The sequence below is a fragment of the Trichomycterus rosablanca genome, chromosome 6 (genome assembly GCF_030014385.1).
Source record: "Trichomycterus rosablanca isolate fTriRos1 chromosome 6, fTriRos1.hap1, whole genome shotgun sequence".
NCBI lineage: Eukaryota > Metazoa > Chordata > Actinopteri > Siluriformes > Trichomycteridae > Trichomycterus > Trichomycterus rosablanca.
In genome coordinates this window covers 11,682,422-11,705,325 of record NC_085993.1, presented here as the reverse complement: position 1 = coordinate 11,705,325, position 22,904 = coordinate 11,682,422, and the positions used below count along the sequence as shown (strand labels likewise).

The 22,904-nt window shown below is 40.2% G+C and overlaps 1 protein-coding gene across 1 annotated transcript; it reads left to right on the top strand.

Moving 5' to 3' along the window:
- The first annotated feature begins 9,958 nt into the window (after positions 1-9,958).
- Positions 9,959-19,356, top strand: wnt2ba (wingless-type MMTV integration site family, member 2Ba). The gene is made up of 5 exons (XM_062996608.1): positions 9,959-10,053; positions 15,665-15,885; positions 16,616-16,893; positions 17,208-17,472; positions 19,127-19,356. Exons 1-5 carry the CDS (start codon positions 10,022-10,024, stop codon positions 19,354-19,356), a joined length of 1,026 nt encoding a protein of 341 aa, XP_062852678.1. The 5' UTR covers positions 9,959-10,021.
- The last annotated feature ends 3,548 nt before the right edge of the window (positions 19,357-22,904 follow it).

Genomic DNA, 22,904 nt, shown 5'->3' with positions numbered 1-22,904 from the left:
AAGACGACTGTTTCATTCATACGTGGAAGAAGCTGATGGAGGAATTTTAACCCTACAATCTGACATTCATATGAAGTCAAGGGCCACTGCTGGATGATTTTGGAACTTGCTGGCTGAGGAAAAATATCCAAACACATGAATATGTGCCACATATTTGACAGCATTTTTTAATCAACCTACTTGTGTGAATCATTCTTTTCCCACATGAAAATAATTAAGTCTAAACATCGGTCCATCCTTACTGATGAACACTTGGAAGCTGCTTGGGAATTGGTATCAGCAGCAATTGTCCAGACTACATAAACCTGGCTGACATCATTCAGTGCAAATCATCAGAATAAGGTTAGTGTGATTTTCAGTCGCTTGCCCTGTAAAGCTGATTATCAATACAGGCAACTAAAGCGCATTTTAAAAAAGCTACAAAGCATTTTTAAAACTTGATAAGGCCAACCTTTTTAAAAAGTAGATTGTGATGACCTGTCGACTGAAAATAATAGATCTCAAGCCACGAAAGTGTGGGCACACCTGGTTTAGGACTTCAGCTGTGTGTTAGTTCTTGTATTGAGCCACCAGAGGGAATCAGTTGATTATTGCATGGCAAAGTCTTTCAGGCTTTGGATTTCGTAGGGGAGTAATTTTAGTCATGGTTAACTTTCTTAATATTATAATTCCAAATATATATCCAATTATATTGATAAATACACCAGACAGCATTTAATATTGTAAGTCTGTTTGTTTAAATATTTAATTATGTACACTTAAGTTAGACTGGAACATTATTTAAATCTGAGTTAAATGTTAAGCACTGAGCAGGGTGTTGGGGTTAAGTAATCATTCATTTTTGTTGTTATTATTTGAATATACTTCCAGTCCATACATCCATTTAACATTTACACACAATGTATTTTAATTTTGTAAATAAAAGCATGTTTTACTAAAATGCAGAGTATTTAGTCTCTACATTAAAATGTTTCTGTATAAAGGTTTCAAAATAAATGTAATTTTACATTAAAATGCTGCAAATAAGAACATATCAAACCCCAGCGAAATGACCTTACTTTAAACCAATTACATTTACAGTGGCACCTTGAAACTCAACGTCAATTGGTTCTGGGACTGACGTGAGTTTAAAAGATGTTGAGTTGAGTCAAGGTTTTTTTTTTTCATAAGGATGTATGGGAAACCTGTTAATGCATTCCATGGTCCTGTGGACTTGCATATATTTTAGGCTAGTGTAAAATAATTGGTTTGTTTTTGACACTTATACACTGAAAATAACACAAATATAATATAAAAACACTGAAATAAAAAGTTGATTCCTACAATTTCTTAGAACCCCGAGCTGTAACACAAGTTTAAAAGTGAAACTGACAGCTGTTCCACACAAATGCAGTTTCGCCTCATATGCACACTTTGATGATGTTTTACTGCACCGATCAAGCTGAGCGCTGAACAAAGCGACTGTTCATTGTTAATTTGAAATTAAATAAATTTTTTTTTTTTTTTTTAAACAAACTGAACACGTTGAGTTTAAGGGTTCACATTTATCGACAAAGACGTTGAGTTTCAAAGGTTTTGAGTTTAGGGGACGTTGAGTTACAAGGTACCACTGTATTTATGTTTTATTAAGGGAGAAGAGGCAGCACAGTGGCACGGAGTTCCTGCAGACCTGGGTTTAACCTGGTTGCTTTCTGTCAGGAAGTTGGAGTCTTATTCCCAATTTGTGTGTCTACTGGTACTTAAGTTTTCTTCCACCATTAAAACAGTGTGTTAATTGTAGGTGGATTGGCAGATCTAAATTGCCTCTAAGTGGGAGTCCAAACTGCAATCATAAAAAATACAATTTATCATTAATAGTAAGACAATATCTTTAGCCTTATTGATCAGTGTATTTTATGCCATGGGTTCATGTGATCACTATAATAATTTTTGTGCACCATTAGGAATTTAATGGCTTTAAAAAATTCCAACTATTCCAGTTATTTTGAGTAACACGTCTTTAAAAACATTTCACACCAGCACCACTGACTCTCTCATGCTGCCTTTGCAGAACCAAGTGTGTGAAAAATGTTGGAACATCACAGGCATCCATGTGAGACTAACAGGGGAGAGGATGGCAGTTTACCCAGCCGAGCCTCTCCCTAAATCCTTAATCCCCTCATTCTGGCTGTGTGTGTGAGGGTATATGTGTGAGCTGGAAAACAGAGAAGCAAACATGCATGAAGTATGTGCTGCTCTACCGCCCGGCCACAGTCGTGCTACTAATGACTAGTCGTGCATGAACATCCAGCTTAGTGGGTTTGGAACTGAATTGAAGAGATTTTACAAACAAACCTCCCGTCACCTCCCAAATATCACTGATAACGTTTCCTGTTCTGTTTTGCTCAGCATACGTTTTAACTTGTCTGTAATATGTATTTCAATATTAATTAATTTGTCAGGTTTTATTTCTGTAATTAACCTAACAATTACTTTGAAAATCAGATTTAAAATATACAAATAATATTTATAACCCAAAATATGGTACATAATCGGCCTGTCATGACTCTGAAATTTAGGTTGATGATTGTCATTTACATAAATACAATTAATGGATAAATTATCTTTTTGTTGACTTAATGCATTATTAATAAGCATAAAACTAATGACTTTTGCACTTTTTACTGAAGTATCTAATTGATGGTCCTTTTTATCCTTGGCACAGAGAACTCAACGTCCATTATTTCTGAAAACAAGTACTAGTCACCTGATCACAGATATTGTTCCATCCATCTGATATGAGCTTGGTTCCAGAGAACCTGGCATTGCTTCTGAGTAGAATTGATGTACTGTATGGCTTTCTCTGTGCATAATACAGTTTCCGATTGCATTTCTTGATGCAGCCACCAGCAACTTTCCAAAGTACTCCTGAGTCCCTGCAGACTGCACATTTGTTTATATTTACAAAATGCAATCAAGTTGGTCAGCCAAACCATCAAAAGACATTTCTTTGTATTTTTTCTAATTTTTACAAAAATGAACAAATCACAGAGTCTTGTTTTTACCCAGTGCAACCACACACTAATAAATATGTTACAATGATGTAATGCTAATTTTAATGTACACTGATTAGGCATAACATTATGACCACTTCCTTGTTTCTACACTCACTGTCCATTTTATCAGCTCCACTTACCATATAGAAGCACTTTGTAGTTCTACAATTACTGACTGTAGTCCATTTGTTTATCTACATACTTATTTATCCTGCTTTCACCCTGTTCTTTAATAGTCAGGACCCCCACAGGACCACCACAGAGCAGGTATTATTTGGGTGGTGGATCATTCTTAGCACTGCAGTGACACTGACATGGTGGTGGTGTGTTAGTGTGTGTTGTGCTGGATACAGCAGCAATAGATGAGCGATCGTCTCTGACTTTACATCTACAAGGTGGACCAACTAGGTAGGAGTGTCTAATAGAGTGAACAGTGAGTGGACACAGTATTTAAAAACTCCAGCAGCGCTGCTGTGTCTGATCCATTCATACCAGCACAACACACACTAACACACCACCACGTCAGTGTCACTGCAGTGCTGAGAATGATCCACCTCCTAAATAATACCTACTCGGGTGGTCCTGTGGGAGTCCTGACCATTGAAGAACAAGGTGCAGGCTAAAAAAAAGCATGCAGAGAAACAGATGGACTACAGTCAGTAATTGTAGAACTACAAAGTGCTTCTATATGGTTACTGGAGCTGATAAAATGGCTGATCGTTGTATATCCCCCCTGTCTGATGGGCAGTCAATAGCAGCGCTGAGATTCAAACCCGATTCTCAGCAGTGGTGGGCTCGTGTAATAGACCACTGCACCACCAAGCGCTCCAAATGTCAAATTGACTTAAATCTAAATGGCATGTTCTGCACACAATATGCTTTTCCTACAGATATTCTCTTTTACATGTGGTCACCTCCTTTGCTGGATATTCCCAATTAACATTCCTGTTAGGGTCAGTGGGTCAAGGATGTGAGGACAGCAGAAATACCTCCTTCACACAATACAACCAGCCCTTGGGCATGGGAGACTAGGAGCCCAGGCAAATAACATGTTCATGCCCAGTTTGGATGTGAATATACAGTATAAAAAGTGTGACTTTATTTAAATAAAGCTATTTTTTTTATTAATATCAAACATCAGGAAGGGGAAAGTGTGGTTTGGTTGTTGGTGCCAAATTGGCCGGTTTGTAAAAACTACTGAAAAAGTAGAACTCTCAGGATTTGTTTTATTTTAGAGTCAATAAATACTTGAATAAAATATTTTCTATTTATAATGAATTTTAGATAACATCTTGAACATTTTTATATAAATGAATGTATAGTAACTTACCATGCGGTTCCTCTGAGCAATTTCCAAGCTATGTAGTACCCAGACCACCTTAGCAACCCTGAAAAATTAAAACATACATGTCAAATAATTTTCTCCATTATCTCCGCTCAGGTGGCTCAGTGGTAAAAACACAAGCTGGAACCAGAGCTGGGATCTTGAATACATCGTATCCAGCCCCGGTTCTGGACCGCTTTTTTTGGGGGGGCAGTAAAAGTAGGTGCTTTGCAGCGGGGGGCAAAGGGGGATAGAGGCACTAGGGCCCCAAATCGGGGGAGAAACGTGGAAATAGAGCACCCGATGTGGATCGGCAGACGGACCTGGAGGGGGGCGTGTCGGAAGACGCGCGTGGCATACGCGACTGAGCGCTGGTTCACCAGGAGCAGCCGCATTTCGAAGGGGGCCCACGGTCACTTCTTGTGCATAAGGCCCAGAATTTGGTGCTACGCCCCTGCTTGGGGGGGCACAGACACAATTTGGGGGGGCAATGCCCCCCCTAGCGCCGGCCCTGATCGTATCGAATCTCAGCTCTGCCCGCTGGCTAAGGCTGAGCGGCCACATGAACAACGACTGGGTGGGACTAAGCCGGATGGGGTCTCTCTCTCATGACTGGTGCAATTACGACCTCTGCTGGCTGATTGATGGTGCCTGCACAGAGATGAGAAAAAGAGTGCTCTCAGGGTGTGTCTCTCCATACACAACGCTGAGCTGCACTGCACTTGTCAACGTGTAGGTGATAAGATGCATACGGCATGCTGCCCACATGTCGGAGGGGGGCGTGGGTTAGCTTCTCCTCAATCAGAGCAGGGATCGGCATTGGTGGAGAGGAAACATGACACAATCGGGCAATTGGACATGCTAAAAGGGAGAAAAAGGGAAGAAAATGCATAAACAAAGAAAATAATAATAATAATAATTATCTCCAGCAATCATCTTCAAAATGTTAAGAGCTATGATGCTTTAACCATAAATGGCTTATTTCACCTGTATTTTCCAGGGTTCAAATCTTGCCTTCTGTTACATCTGTGAGGAGTTTGGACTGTGTCTGGGTAGTACAATATCCTCTCACTTTCCAAACATATGCCAGTAGGTGCGCTGACCTCTGTAGATAGTCTGTAAGTTGTGAGTAAATGGTTAAGTGTGATGCCCTGTGATGGATTAGCACCCTGTCTAAAGTGTATTCCTGCCGTGCATCCAATGTTTGTGGTCTCTAGATTTATTGTGACCCTGATCTAAATGAAGGGGTTACTGAATATGAATAGATGACTGTGTCCTCTGTTGTTTACTGTTTATGTTAAGATCAATATGCCAAAAAGCCATGTTGTCAGGGTAGCTTGCATCATTGCATCATGTTTGCATGTTTCATTAGAAAATGCTGTGCTCAATTAAATCTCATCCATCATGTCTCTGCTATGCTTTACTGTGGAATTAAGACTACTAGACATTATATCAAGCTCTAAAACATCTCTATAATTATTTTATTTCTGACTGACTTGGATCTGAAACCTACGGAGCCCCTAAGGTGACATCCTCTGAAAAAAAAATAACGCGTGGCCACGACTTAGTAACGCGTTCCCACGCCTTATTAACGCGTGGCCACGACTTACTTAACGCGTTCCCACGCCTTATTAACGCGTGGCCACGACTTACTTAACGCGTTCCCACGCCTTACTAACGCGTGGCCACGACTTAGTAACGCGTTCCCACGCCTTATTAACGCGTGGCCACGACTTAGTAACGCGTTCCCACGCCTTAGTAACGCGTGGCCACGACTTACTTAACGCGTTCCCACGCCTTAATAACGCGTGGCCACGACTTACTTAACGCGTTCCCACGCCTTAGTAACGCGTGGCCACGACTTAGTAACGCGTTCCCACGCCTTAATAACGCGTGGCCACGACTTAGTAAGGAGTGGGAATGAGATCGAGGCCACGACTTAAAAAGGTTGAAACAGTTGAATATTGTTTACTCTGTTTACTTTCTTGACTATCGTGTCAATAAACAGAATGGATGATTAAAGCATTGTACTTGCTTACTTTATATTTATTACATCTACAACAGTAGCGAACATTAACGTGTGTATAAACATTACTATGACAACTCGCATACGTCTGTGTGTGCGTAACAGTTCCGTACTGAAACATAAAACCATCACACGTTCCATACATTAACACATGTTGTTAGGGGAAACAGTTGAATGTGGTGTGATCATCTGTTACACCCAGGAGGGAGACTGCATATTACATCAAGGCTCCAAAACAAACAATCTACGGCTAACAACATGTGTTAATGTATGGAACGTGTGATGGTTTTATGTTTCAGTACGGAACTGTTACGCACACACAGACGTATGCGAGTTGTCATAGTAATGTTTATACACACGTTAATGTTCGCTACTGTTGTAGATGTAATAAATATAAAGTAAGCAAGTACAATGCTTTAATCATCCATTCTGTTTATTGACACGATAGTCAAGAAAGTAAACAGAGTAAACAATATTCAACTGTTTCAACCTTTTTAAGTCGTGGCCACGATCTCATTCCCACTCCTTACTAAGTCGTGGCCACGCGTTATTAAGGCGTGGGAACGCGTTAAGTAAGTCGTGGCCACGCGTTACTAAGGCGTGGGAACGCGTTAAGTAAGTCGTGGCCACGCGTTAGTAAGGCGTGGGAACGCGTTAAGTAAGTCGTGGCCACGCGTTAATAAGGCGTGGGAACGCGTTACTAAGTCGTGGCCACGCGTTATTTTTTTTTCAGAGGATGTCACCTTAGGGGCTCCGTAGAAACCTGCTATCCATTTGCACTCTACAACTGCTGCCAGTCTAGGCGAATGTTTATCCCAAAATCAATGTTAATGAATGTGGTGAAAGAGTAGCATAATAGTTGTCAATTGAGGATCTTAATTTCCATATAATTTTTCTTTGGTTTGCTTATATTGATTCAATACTTTGAGGTTTTCAATGGATTTATCAGTTATCAAATCAAGATGCTAGAGGACTTACAGTTAATCCAGGGTAGCATTTTTGCAATGGTGAACTAATAACAAGACCACAGTGTACTGGCATTGCAATCATTATTCCACAAATAATTTGACACTGGTCCCAGCCACAAAGCCCAGTTCTCTATTAAGCTCTTTGAAGAGTATAAGCCTGCCAGTGTGTCCGTGCCTGCCTCGTCCCCAGAGAAAAATCATACTGTTGTGATTACCAAACCAAATAACTTAGCTTATATTACTTATTATAATGCAGCAATCATGTCCACTCATAGTAAAAAGCAACTGCATAAAAACCTAAAGCCTAAACTCTTAATGGAAATGTCGACAGTCATATACATCATTAAAATGTTCTATTCTTCATCAAAATGAATACTAAAACATTAAATAAGCCCCCTTAATATGTTGTTAACCTTCATACCTACTGAGCCCTGGCACCCTGTGCTGGTGTAATGGTAAAATCTACAAGCTAACATGTGGTCAAACTAAAAGACAAGTCACAAGTTAACTTTCAGGAATTGAGCGGTCAGATGAAACCTCAGAGTTAGGTAACCTCTAAGGATACAGTGACCATATTCTCACTTACGAAGATTAGTCTGTTTGGGCCACATTTTTAAGTTTAGAACTTTCAGCTTTTGAAATGTTAAGTAATATGGCATGCATATGTCCTGCAATGCAAAGAGGAAATGTACTAAAAACACCTACTTCTTTTAGTTGGTGATTATGACTGTCATGTTCCTAAGAAAATTTTATCAAAGACTTTATGAAATTAATATGATTGTAATATGTGTAAAGTAGGAAATACATCCACTAATAACCCAGATATCGCATAAACAAGCTGGGCAATTATGTAGAATGACAAAGTCAAATCCTGAAATACATCTGCGATGTCAGTTATCTTCGCAGAGAATGTATTCATTGCACTATATATAGACCGAATAAGCTGGTCTGGGCTACCTACACCAGCTGAACTTCAGAGAATGGCATCAGTGTTGCAGGGTACCATGCACTGATCTATCTGTCTGTCTGTCTGCCTGATCTATTTGTCTGTCTACAGCTACAGGAAAAATATTTAAATTTTCTGAATTTATGGATTCATTATTTACCTAATTCTATTTGAAATAAAAGACAAACACATTGTGCTCAAAGAAACCACACAATTTTACTTTCATGTAATTACTGAACGTTTGGCTAAATCAATCACAGTCCAGTATGTCAATCTCTGGGCTGATTAGCTTCAAACCTTATCAAGAAAAAGATGCATCATTGGGGGAACACACCCTAAATAGGGAGTCAATCTATTGTAGAGTAACACACACACACACACACATTTACCCACTCACTCACACTAAGGATGAATTTAGAGCAGTCAATCCACCTTACCCATGTTGTTGGTGAAAGAAAACCCATCTGGTACCCACTTAACTAGCTGTGCCACCATTTCCCCTAATTGGTTTATTGGAAATATACTTTCCAATAAGCCAATTCATTTTCACTAAATGCTTTATCCTGGCCAGAAAAGCATTAAATCTGGAACCCCTACAAGGCAGGAATACACCCTAAAAAGGGCACAACATTTACACATTTATTTACTCATTCACACTTATGGGGGACTTAGAGCAGCCGATCCACCTTGTTTTTGGAAGATGGGAAAAACCAAAGTACTCAGAGGAAACCCATGCAGACACAGTGCAGTAAACAATGATCCTGGATCCTGTCCAATCAGAGAGACAGAGAGAGAGAGAGAGAGAGAGAGAGAGAGAGAGAGAGAGAGAGAGAGAGAGAGAGAGAGGAGCCAATCACTCCCACCACCCATGTGCACACATGATATTCCTGTCAGTCTGATGCTGCAGCACATACACTACACTACACTCAACTATTCTACACTACACTAGACTACACTCAACTATTCTACACTACCCTAGTCTACACTACACTATACTAGACTACACCACACTCATCTAGATTATATTTATACATTTCAATTGACTAGACGACACTACAACCCGTTCCGATACACTACACTACATATGACTACACTAGACCTAGTTACACTAGATTTTACACTACACTCAGCTACACATCACTACACTAAATTACACTTTACTTAACTGCACTACACTCAGCTACACTTCACTACCCTAGACTACAGTACACAGCCCTCAGCTACACTTCACCTTACTCCACTACACTCAGTTACACCTCACTACCCTACAGTACACTAGACTACACTACACTGCAGTACACTACACTACAGTTCCCTACACTACACTACACTACACTACATTCAGCTACCCTACACTGTCAGTTACATCAGTCCTTCCATATGACACATTTTTAAAGGAAGCAGAAGTTTAGAGTAACTGGGAGTTTTGATGCTGGTTGCCAGTACGGACGTTTCTGCTCTTCATTCAGGATTTAACGGGGAGGCAGAGTGACGCGCAAGGCACGGACATGCACATGTATTTGGAGAACGATTCTGTACTGATGCATTAGTGTTTTAGGAAAGAAAAACAACACTGGAGAACGAATTTGCTTTGAACTGGATTTGTACTTGATGAAGATGCTGAAGCTGGATAAATCCGGACACATATCAGGCAGTGCGGGCGCGGGTACCGGACCTGAGAGAGCGCAGAGGATCTACTCATCCTTCATTCTACTGCTGCTCATGTTCACCCCCAGTGTGGACTCGTCCTGGTGGTGAGCACCCCATTCATCTTCTGTAACTGCACCTAACAAAAACATTTATCATAATTACTTAAATACAGTGAAGGGCAACAAGTATTTGTTTGTTTATTAGGATTGTAACGTCATGTTTTTACACTTTGGTTACATTCATGACAGAAACGGTAGTTACTCATTACACAATGTTTATCAGTTCACAAGTTTATATCAAACGCAGTCATGGACAATTTTGTATCTCCAATTCGCCTCACTTGCATGTCTTTGGACTGTGGGAGGAAACCGGAGCACCCGAAGGAAAACCCATGCGGACACTCCACACAGAAAGGACCCAGACCGCCCCACCTGGGGGTCGAACCCAGGACCTTTTAGCTGTGAGGCGACAGTGCTACCCACTTAGCCACCGTGCCGCAAAACAAGTATTTCACTGCTTTTAATATAAAGTTTAAACTTTGTGCCTATAAATAAAAACAAAAATATGTATTAATAAGCATAAACCATGTTCCTTTTTTCAAAAACAAAACTAATATTAAGCAAATATTTTTAATCATATTATAATTTATATATGTAAAGGCTTCATTAAAACCGTTCTGGTATTAATCCTGCAAAAAATGTAAAAACTGGTTTTATTATAAAATATGTTGCCATTGTTTGAGAAGTGTTCACATAACAAGTAGCAATCATTGTGAAAATAAAGGAGATTCCTAACATTCTTAGGGACATATTAGAAAAAGCAACAGAGCCTTGGCAAACACCCATGTTAAAAGATTTGATTCCATAATCCACAGGTGGAAAGTTTATGAAACCCCAAATCATCCCTGGACAGGTGCGTCACACAAGCTTTCTTAACATGCTCTCAGACTAACACCCCATGTCTTTGTCAATAATTTAGCTTGATGTATTTAGAGAAAGAAGATCTGTGAAAGGGCATGATCCCAAAACAATAACCCCACAGTGAAACATAGAGGTGCAAGCATAATGACATGGCGCTGCTTCTCTACAAAGACATTACAGATCATCGAAGACATACCAAGACATTTAGGAGGAGAGTTTAATCCTAGCCAGGGGATTAGAAATATAGAAAAAGAAGATGCATGTTTTAATAAGATCACAGCCCAAACATAAAACCAAAAAAAATCAAGATTGGTTTCTAAACAATCTTGTGACCTAAAACCAGTTTATTAAAACCTTTGGTCAGTGTGTGTGATGAGTGGCATGAGCTCTCTGTATCTGCATTTTCTTTAATTATTCAGCTTTTCTCCCTCCTTCTAAAACATTCAGGGTTGATTGGCTGCGCATAAATGGTGCTAGGTGTGAATGATTAAGTAAACGTGTGGTGCCCTGCGATGGACGGCCAGCCTGTTCTGAGCGTTAGTTTATCTTTAGTACCTTTATCAGTCTGTTTACAATTTAACTAAATTAAATCAAATCTGTTTAATTTATTTTGATTATTGTCCAATTACAACTAAATAAGGCCAAAGGTAGGTAAAAAAAACTTGGGGACATTTATCCATATTAATACAGTAACAAAAACAATAGTATATTGCATATACATATTACACACTAGAGCACACAATTAATAATAATAATAATAATTAAAAGAAGAAGAAGAAGAAGAAGAAGCATCTGTAATGTAGATATATAGCAACGGTAAGGATATTTATAATGATAAGCATCATAGCAGCAACACTCTTCACAATGGCAGTGATGTTAGAAGAGATGAACCATCAGAGCCCTCTAGGACCTAAGAGATGGCCTAAGATAACAAATAATAAAATACGTATAGTAATATAATAGTAATCGATTCTAATTTCATCTAATTAAAATTTGAGAAGCCCTTTGGTCTCCCTCTGTTGAAAGAATTAAATAGGAATTAATAAAAAAAATATATATATATTTTATAATATTAACTGTTTGTTACGCTACAATTTCTTTACAACAAAGCACAATAATATAAATCTATATTCAATATTCGGGCATTATATTTGTTTATAAAACGGATAGTTCCGGTCCTAAAATCTGATTGGCTGAGCCGCGTTCGAAGCCGTTGTAAAATCCCCGATAAACTCACACCTAGGACCACCTCACATCATTCCATATTAATACGCCACTGAAAAGAAAAAGTTAATGTTATTTTCGCCCTCATGTTGCCTAGCAACACTGTTAATCGAACTATTTTGCGTCGCGGAAGAATGCTTTATTGTAAGTTTATACACAATAAATAAATTTATGAATTAAACATTGTTGTATTTATTATATTTTATGTTGACCGCCGTTTTATAAAAGCAATAAGCCACTCGAGACCGTGCATTACTGTTATGATTTGAGCACGGGGAAAGAAGTTTTAGGCACTCCGCTTCGCGTCGTGCCAAAAACTTCATCCCCGTGCTAAAATCACAGTAATGCACGGCCTCTCGTGGCTTATTGCTTTAATTTACATTGTATAGCTTGTAACTGAGTTTAGGAAATGCAGTTGCTAAAATAATTTATAATTTTAGAACACAATGCTTCTAGACAGGCATAGTTTTATGCATTTATCTTTATGACTTTTCTTTATTAAATAAATGGTACAGCTGATTTGTGTTATATATTTTATGAGTGTTCTTGAAGTATACATTTACATTTGTGGTATTTAGCAGATGCTTTCATTCAAAGCGACTTAGAATTATGACTAAATACAATACAAGCAATTGAGGGTTAAGGGACAGTGGAAACTTGTTGGTGGTGGGGCTTAGTCCAGTACCTTAAGCGCTGAGCTACTACTGTATAAACTACAAAAATCCACGACGGCACGATGGCTAAGTGGGTTGCACTGTCACCTCACAGCAAGAAGGTCCTGGGTTCGATCCTTTCTGTGTGGAATTTGCATGTTCTCCCCGTGTCCGTGTGGGTTTCCTCCAGGTGCTTCGGTTTCCTCCCACAGTCCAAAGACATGCAAGTGAGGTGAATTGGGGACACTAAATTGTCCAAGACTGTCATCGATATAACCTTGTGAACTGATGAGCCTTGTGTAATGAGTAACTACCGTTCCTGTCATGAATGTAACCAAAGTGTAAAACATGACGTTACAATCCTAATAAACAAACAAACAAAACAAAAATCCACGATTCCACAGAATATACTCTTCTGAGGAATAGACTATATGTTTTTCACTTTTTAATGACCAGTTAAGGGTTGATTTTTGTGAATAATATCAGCAGTTTTAACCAATAATTAATTTCCCACAAAGATCAGTGCCATTTTAATAAAATAATAAACAAATGTTTTGGTCTTGTAGAATTTCTTCAGTAAGTAAAGTTTTGAGCTGCATATTTAAAAAATACCCATCAAATTTAAGTCTGACATTCCTGTTCAGGGCCACAAACTTCCAATGTGGTCACATGTTGTTGCATTTTATCTCCTAACAGCAGAGATGATGAAACATGGCTAGATTTCTCAATTAAATGTTTCTCTTTGTCACTAATTGCAGCATCCAAGGACCTTCTCTCCAGTCTCAGTGGAAGCAATATCAACATGTTTCAGCATCTTACTACTTTTTGGCCTATTGGTTCACAGTCTTACAGCTGTGTAAACAACAGAGAGTCTCAATAGCCTACCCAATTTTAGAGTCTTTGAATACATGCCTCCCGCTAATGTGAATGTTGTCCTCTCTCTCAACCAAGCAAGCAGCAACACTGTACCTGTATGTTTGTAGATGTGTTGAAATAATAAGATGTGAAAAGGTCCCTTTGCTCCACATTAGGCAGTAGGAATCTGGCAATGTGAAGTTTAGTTTGTTAGACAGTTATGGCAGTGCGCCCAAAGCCTGCAGTGATAAATATCTCTCCTTTCCTACAGTCATTTATGCAGTTATGGGGATTGTTGTCTTCAGAGCAATCAATTCATGAACAGCACATTTTGGCTTTTAAGCATTAAACATTAAGTCCTTTTTCATCTTTGCCACATGTGGCTGGTTGGTTTTGCAGTGCAGAGAGACTGTGTGCATGTGATGTATAAATGTGTTATTGGTGGGAAGGATAAGTCATGTGGACCGTGTGTGTGTATGTGCGTATGAATAGAGACAGGGACGTCCATAAGAGGAGTGGAAACTGAGCAGCGGCTTTATCTGAGCACCTTCTCACTAACGTAGTTACAATTTACTGGATAATAAGATCTACTCAGGCGACAAGGTGCTGTTAGTACATCATAAAACCTACAGTGTGTGTGGTAGATCTGAATCAAAGAGCCCTATCAAGTAATACTGTTCAGCTGTATGCAAACGTTTGCACCCCCCAGCCAAACGACATATTTTGTTGCTTTAGAAGTGAAAGAGGCAAACACGGCAAACCTCATTTATAAATGTAATTGTAAAATTCACAGTTACTTTATATAATATAAATAGGATAATATTATTTAATATATACTTAATTAAATGGTGAATTCTCTTCCAGTTGTAAACTAATTTAACTTCCTAGGCCTGTCAGTTGATGACAATTGCAAAGCATAATGGATTCTCTAACTCTTCAAGCATTACAAAGCTGAGGAAGGCTGTAATAATAGATCAAATGTAATTTCCACTGTCAAAATGTCAAATAGAAAGGATTTGTGAAAGGCCAGGCAAGATCCACATTTAAAAAAATCTCCTAAAGAAAACTGCTTACATGCTAGTCAAAAAGACAAAGCAAAACCCCCATATAACAGCAAAGGACCTGGAAAAGGTTAAGCTGGCACAGGGATAGTGGTGCACCTGTATACTGTTTTTTATTGTAGAGTGATCAGCAGGAAACCTCACCTGCTACCGTTTTAGTCTGTGTCTAAAATATGCAACACAAAATCAAGATAAGGCAAAGAGATTTTAAAAAGAATTACTGATGTGGAGTGATACATTTAAAAGTGATGTTTATAGGGGGGTGACTGGGTGGGTAGCACTGTCGCCTCACACCAAGAAGGTCCAAGGTTTGATTCCCAGGTGGAGTGATCTGGGTCCTTTCTGTCTGGAGTTTGCATGTTTTTGCTGTGTCTGTGTGGGTTTCCTTCCACAGTCCAAAGACATGCAGTCAGGTTAATTGGAGTTACTAAAGTCCCCCTAGGTGTGTGTGTGTGTGTGTGTGTGTGTGTGTGTGTGTATGTTTGTTTGCCCTGTGATGTACTGTGACCTGTCCAGGCTGTTTCCTGCCTCTTGTCCAAAGAATCAGACTTACCGCAACTCTAAATAGGATAAAGCAGTGGTAAAACAGACAATGAATGAATGTTTGTAGAAAAATTAAATAGCAATTGAATACCTTTAGTGTTGTGTGACAGCCAGTGACACAAGACAGAAGAGCAAGGTACATTTTAGTTTGCCAAAGCAACTTAAGGTTTGGCAGTTGGTAAATTAATGTCCCTAGATGTAAGTACTTGTGTCAGTAAGTGAGTGAGGGTGTGATGCCCTGTGGTACAGTGGTGCTGTATCCAGGGTGTTTCTGTGTTCTTGTCTTAAATTCTTGTTAGAATTGACTTGTGCCCAGTGTTTCTAGAACCACCCCTACTCTGATCAGGATGAAGATCTTTAGAAAAGCATTTTAGGTGCAAAGAAAGTCCACACACTGTTATCCAGTAGAGAAGAATAAGGAAGATCAGTAGACCCACTTGTGGTTTTTCCTTTCTGCAGGTACATTGGTGCACTTGGTGCCCGGGTCATATGTGACAACATTCCAGGTCTGGTCAACAAGCAGCGACAGTTGTGCCAGAGACACCCAGACCTGATGCAATCAATTGGAGATGGAGCCAAAGAGTGGATTCAGGAGTGTCAGCACCAGTTCCAGCACCATAGGTGGAACTGCAGCACCCTGGAACGTGACCACACTGTCTTTGGTCGTGTCATGCTCCGCAGTATGTTCTATCTTTACTTACCTTGTGCTGTCATAGCACTTTAATGGACACGAATGACAATGGTATAAATAGTCTATATATATCCAGGGATATAAAATGTATTACTGATTAACAGGCTTTACCAAAACAAGCTGGAGATAAAGAGCCAGGACCCTTTAGTTATCTAAAATGTTAGGAAGTCAAAGAAGGAAAGAGAATGAGAAACAGAGATAGAGAGAGAGAGAGGATATCCTCCAAATACAAGTACAGAGCGGGTAGAATCAGCACGGCTGATATATAAACAGTAATAGGAGATGTAAATATTTGTGAAGATGACTCTGGCAGACAGACAAAGCTGCTAACTTTGACATATTACCCTCTGTTTTGGCTAAGTGCATAAGCGGGAGGATGAATAATGAGGGGAATAGGGGTCATCATGCTCTCTGTGGCAGGAAGAAAACACACCTCAAGGCTGTGAATGCAGTCATCCCGACACTGAAGGTGAGGGAGCACTGGTCTGAATCAGTCTGAGGGTAGGAAACTCCAGGGTGGCCTCTTACACTCGAACAGGCCTAGCAAGCCAAAAATGTTAAGCCTCAGTGAATGATTACTTTATGGTCCATATCACACTACCACATTGATAAATGGCAAGCAAAATAAAAGTTAATGAAAAAGCATTAATTATTGCATTTTTGCATTTTTTGTCATCCAAAGCTGATAAGAACATACTTTTTTCGCTCAACCTTGGCAGGCAGCCGTGAGGCAGCATTTGTGTATGCAATCTCCTCTGCTGGTGTTGTGTATGCCATCACCAAAGCCTGCAGCCAGGGGGAGCTCAAGATGTGCACCTGTGACACCCAGAAGAGAGGACGAGCTAGTGATGAAATGGGCGACTTCGACTGGGGTGGCTGCAGCGACAATGTCAACTACGGCATTAGGTTTGCTAAGGCGTTTGTGGATGCCAGGGAGAGGATGGTCAAAGATGCCCGAGCACTCATGAACCTTCACAACAACCGCTGTGGACGAATGGTAAGGACCATCCCAGAAAAAAGTTCAATACAAACTAAGGTTTGTAGCCAATAAAATGTCTATGATTCTATTGGGTGCAACCTACATTACAGTTACAGTATACAGTCTGAGCGATTGAGGGTTAAGGGGCGTGCTCAAGGGCCCAACAACAGCAACCTGGCAGTGGTTGGGCAACCTGCAACCTTCCGATTACTAGCCTATTACCTTAACTACTAGGCTACAGCTTGCCCTCCAAGATAAAGATCTAATTTCGTTCCTTTACTTGGCGTGAAGAATTGTTCAATGATCATCAATTGACCATCATTTGCTTTTAGGCAGTGAAGCGCTTCATGAAGCTAGAATGCAAGTGTCATGGAGTCAGTGGTTCCTGCACTTTGCGGACATGTTGGCTTGCTATGTCTGATTTTCGTCGCACCGGAGACTACCTGAGGAAAAAGTACAACACAGCAGTGGAGGTCACGATGAACCAGGATGGTACAGGGTTTATGGCTGCAGACAAGAACTTTAAAGGAACAACCAAGAATGAGCTGGTGTTTGTAGAAAACTCACCAGACTATTGCCTTCTGGATCGCACAGCAGGTGGGTAAATAGTTAACACTAAGGCCAACTAAGGCCTCATGGTCTGTTGTGGGCATGGAGTGATTTAATAGAAATAAATAAGATTGCAAATATTGCATTTTTAAGTAGACCTTCCATATGGGTGCTTTTTGTAGGTTACTGGTTGTAGTTTAGCTGTTGCTATGCACAGTTGTTAACCATCTATCATATAGAAGGTCAGTTCAGCTCTACTCCATCTATTAAATGGAAAAGATTCACCACAGAACCAGTGCCTTAGGTAGTGGTTGATTCTCAGAAATTGTGTGCTGTGCTGGTACTCATTTATTGGGCATGGCAGCTTTGCTGGGGTTGTTAAGCCACTTAATGTCACTGCAGAGGTGAGAATAGTCAGCCAACCAAAAACCTCCAGCCCAATAAGGTTCAGCGGTTAGAAACTGACCACTAATGAAGATCTAGAGCATGATTGACGTTGACATACTGTACATGGAAAAGATGAGCTATCAGTACATTTTCATAAAGTTTTAACAAGACATATGTCTTGTAATAGGGACAGTGTTCTGTACAGTGTTAAAACGACTCAGCAATGCACTCATGAAGGTCTTTCCTTAGACCTTCATGAGTGGAAAGATTCTGACCACAAGGTGCTGTTGGCTGTATTTTTTCGGTTGGCAAACTCTTCTCAACCCAGCAGTAACATTAAGGGTTTTAAAGACTCAAGCAACACTTTTGCGCTTGACTCTTACCAGTGCCATATCCACACTGTAAAGGAAAAGGTCTACCATCCAAATAATATCTGGTCAGAGTTATTCCAAGATGAATGGTCCTAGAGTGCTTCCTGGTGCTGTATTTTGTTCTAGTAAACTATGCACATGTTCCTGATCATCCACATGATCCTGCAGAAATCAGGATCTGTCTCACCAGTCAAAGTTCTCCCTTTGCCCAGCGTCCAGTTCTGAAACCTGCATGCTCATTGTAGGTGCTTTTGGTCTGCTCATCACCTTCAGCTCATTCAGCTCATCACCAGCATTAAAATAAGCTGCAAGTTGAGCCACAGTAGCACTGTTGCTCTGTAGTGGACACATTGAGTCTTGGCTGCCCAACAACTTGTCAGCAGTTCATGGCTTGTCCCATGAACCACTGTGGCTGGGTGATACCACAGCTGGCACTGAGCGTCCTCTCCGGTTTGGAGAAACTTCAACCCAGTCATCTGGCCATAATAATATGGCCATTATCAAAGTCACTCAGGTCTTTATAGCTATAAGTAACTGCCATCAGCCTAATGTTTACTATATCCCTGATTGTCAAACACATTTTAGGGGGTGGTCCTAATATTTTTGCTCATCACTACTTATGTTCATCAATGGTTTTTTGGGTCTTTTCTATATGTAGACAGGATACAGCATAAACATAAACCTATGAGTTACACCCATGTGGTAGGTAGCTGAATGTAACTACAAGGTAGATGTACCTCATAAACTGCCAGCTGAGTGTACATTTGGTAAAATGAGAAAGTGATACTCATAAGTGTCTCATAAATCATTTATCTTTGGACAAGTCTGCAAAAGTCTCAAGTCAAGTACCAAACATTAATATTTTATTAAACCACACTGCTGACTGTCTGGAAGAACAGTGGATGTGTCATTATCCTAAATCTGTTTCCCCACGTCTGTTTCAGGTTCTCTGGGCACAGCAGGGAGGGTGTGTAATAAATCTTCCAAGGGCATGGATGGCTGTGAAGTCATGTGCTGTGGGCGCGGATATGACACCACGCGGGTTAGACGGGTCACCAAGTGCGAGTGCAAATTCAAGTGGTGCTGTGCAGTGGAGTGCAGAGACTGTGAGGATACCGTGGACATCCACACCTGCAAACCACACAAGCGTCCCGACTGGCTGGATCTTACCTGATTGCTTGGTGTGGCCAATTTTCATGTCTCAGGTTTCTCAAGTGGACTGTCGGATGCACAGTCCGAACTTCCTCATCTCCACCTGCAGGATGGTGAACCTGGATGGACTTTCAGAGTGAAAGTGCAAATGGAACAAATGTAGTATATAGCTGGTGTTGACAAGGATGGACGTGACACATGTAGAATTATTGCTCAATACTTTTTACTGAAATGTATTCATGGTTTGGTTTTAAGTCAGCAACAATTGGGCAATTGGGCTCTTAGCTTAGCATGTCTACCTGACTGAAGTTGAGTTTGAGGACAGGACAATGCAGTAGGTGCAGACTGAAATTGTCAGTTTGAGACTTGACTAAACAATACCATGCCAAAACAATACCAAATCTGCAAGACCTACGTCATTTTAAACGATGTAGCCAAATATTGTGAAACAATGCTGCTGTTACGTTTCCTGAAAATTCTTCCTGACAAAGACTTTATTGTGCTATAACTGACAGTACAGATAGATCCTAAATTCTATGTACATTTGTAGCTCTCTTGTATGATGTAGGTACATTCATTCTTTTATATTAATGAAATGTAAGCACTTACGCATCAATTTACCTATGAGCACTTTTAGTGATGGTAAGGTCTGAGCTCAAAGATTTAATCCTAAATTCCTTCCCCAAAATAGCATTGTTTGCTATTGTTTTGCTAAAAGGAAATTAAAAAGATGCTACATTTAAATTAAAATGCTATATTTACAGCCTCATATTTCACAGCATTCACAGTAAAGATAATGTTAATAATCTATAACAGCCAGAACCAAATCAATACACTTTGTGTCAATGTCTTTCTACATATGGGGTGCACTTGTGCCCCCCTCACTGCCCCCTTTAAAAAGAAGACAGGAAGGAAACTGTCATCATAAGCTGAGAAATTTGGATGGTCAGATGTTTTTCAAGAACCACCTAAAACTGGTCTGTCAGGAAAATGCTGCTAAATGCTGCTACAGTCAAGTGAGCTTTTTACTTTACATTGTCTTGGGTTCAGAGGCTGCCAGCAAGACAAAAGTCACTGATTTAGATATTCTTTGGTGTTCAGGTATTCTCCATGTGATCAGCAACAAATTGTAGTCAAGCTTTAAGAAGACCCATGTGGTGGCGCAGTGGGACAATCCACTAGCACACCAGTGCAGTTCTTTGGTTTGAATCTGTAACAGGCATAATTAACTAATGTAAAAATGGCCTCCAGTCTGCTGGGTGGAAAAGACCAGACTAATGCCTAGTTCACTCTACACAATTTTTGCCCTGATTTTTACTCACCGACTGGTTGGTGCTAGATTTGCCGACTCGGGAGCAACTCGGCGTTCGCACGGCGATCGAAACTTGGCTCTCAATTGCTATGTGTGAACCACAGCCAATGAGAACGCAAGATACGGTGTGAGGGGAAACGCAGGGGAGGAGTTGCAAAAAGGTGGGACAGGGGCACAATAACCACTGACCAGAGAAGCTCGCCTGCGATTCCAGTTGGTGATAGATGGTGTAGTGTGAAACCCCCTATTGCCGATCAGTCCTGTAGTGTGAAATACACACCGACTTGAAAGACTCCCGATTACAAGAGATCCAGTTGTGTAGTGTGAACTGTACAGCGACCTGATAACTTGGAAAGTCGTGTAGTGTGAACCTAGCATAAGGGTGCCTAAGGGCGCCTGTACAGAACGTGGAGAAGAACAGAGATCGAGGAGTGGCAAAGCCGACTTCACACACAAATACACTGAAGTATGGAAGAATAAGAAGGGATTGGTGGACTGCGCACATGTCGGAGGAAGCGTGTGCCAGGCGAATATACACCCTCTTTGGACGCCATTGGGGTCCTCAGCAGCCGATTGGTTATGTAAAAATGGAAGGAAAAAGGGGATAAAATGCATAAAAATGAAGACCCATGTTGAAGCAGGAACTTTTCATGTACAGCAGACTCTAAACCTTTGACAATGTAAAGATTGCCTGTCTTGGATGATATTATTTATGTTATAGCAGCTTCTAAGTCATTATTTGATTACATCTGATCACACAGTCTTACTCCATAGTTGAGGTTGTACAAGCTGTTGAATCATATCTGTTCAAAAATACTACAGATCAGTACTATTTAAGTGTAAAATGGTTGATTATACTCATGCAAAACTAATACCAAGTCATTCTATAAAGAGTGAAAATATAAAAATCTCACACTGTGACTGAGGAGTAAAATATATACAACAGTATAGCATGTGTTTATTTTTCATCTTTCTTAGAGATCCAAGTTTTGTTCCCCTGTTACAAACCATGCATTGTCGGGACACTGATCTTTGATACAAATGGGGCATTTGGGCATTTAGCCACTATACTGGAAAGTTTCTATCTGTACCTGCCAGTGAGCTTAGATCACACCAACCATATGGCCGCCTCAGAACTCTGGTAGTTGTTTCATGTTGATTTATAGTCTTGCATGATCTAAGTGCTAATTAGCAAAGCTCTTTATTCATATGCTTTTTATTTACAATATTATTCACACTATTCACTCAACATTCAGGTTCATACTGGGACAGCACAGTGGCTAGCTGGTAAAGTGGAGGCCTTACATCAGCAATGATTTGTGGGGAACTGCGTTCAATCCTTACCTCGATTCACTCTCTGGGTTACTCATTTTTTCCGTTTGTCCATCTGGGTACCAGGCATTCCAGTGTCTTCCAAAGATGCATGGTGGAGGATTGGCTATTTTTATGAAGTTTGTTCTGTGATCAGCAGTAAAAAATTGGAATACATGTTATGGCCAAAAATATGTGGACACCCGACTATGAGCTTGTTAGACTTGCCTTTCCAAAACCATTAGCTCTAATGCAAAGTCTTCCATCCATCTTTGCAGCTATAACAGCCTTTCCACAAGATGTTAAGTGTGTGGGAATTTCTTCCCATTTACTCAAAAGAGCATTCATGACCTCAGAAGGCCTGTCTCTCAGTCAACATTCCATTTCATCTTAGTGGTGTTTAGTGAGTTTGAAGGCAGGGCTCTGTGAAGGCCACTGGGTTTCTTTTACACCAAAATCGTCACAGGGGCAGGGGCCCAGTCAGGCTAAAGCAAAAAAGGGCACATCTGATATTTTGCCACAAGCTGGAAGCATATCATTAATTTTATAATTATACACTTAATAGCAACGTGTGTAGCTAAAACAGCTTAACTCAAAATACTAGAAAGTGGTGTCCACATATTTTGGACCAAATAGTGTATGTTTTGGTCTCACAGCCAAGATTGCACAGATTCACAGATAAGACAAACTAGTCTTATCTCAATCAGTCTCACTAAGCATGTGTTGCTTAATGATTTGGCTGTCAGGGCCTGTATCTTATCCAAAGATACATTTTTGCAATGCTGAAACCTCTGATTATGCTTTCTGCCGTTCAACAGCTCCATCTCACACCTATTTTTTGCCAGGGTTGGAAAGACCTGGGGGAAACATCAGTGTGTTTATTTAAACATTGTAAAACTGCCCCTCGGTGCTGTCCGAGCGATCTTAAAATTAATACACTTTCTTAA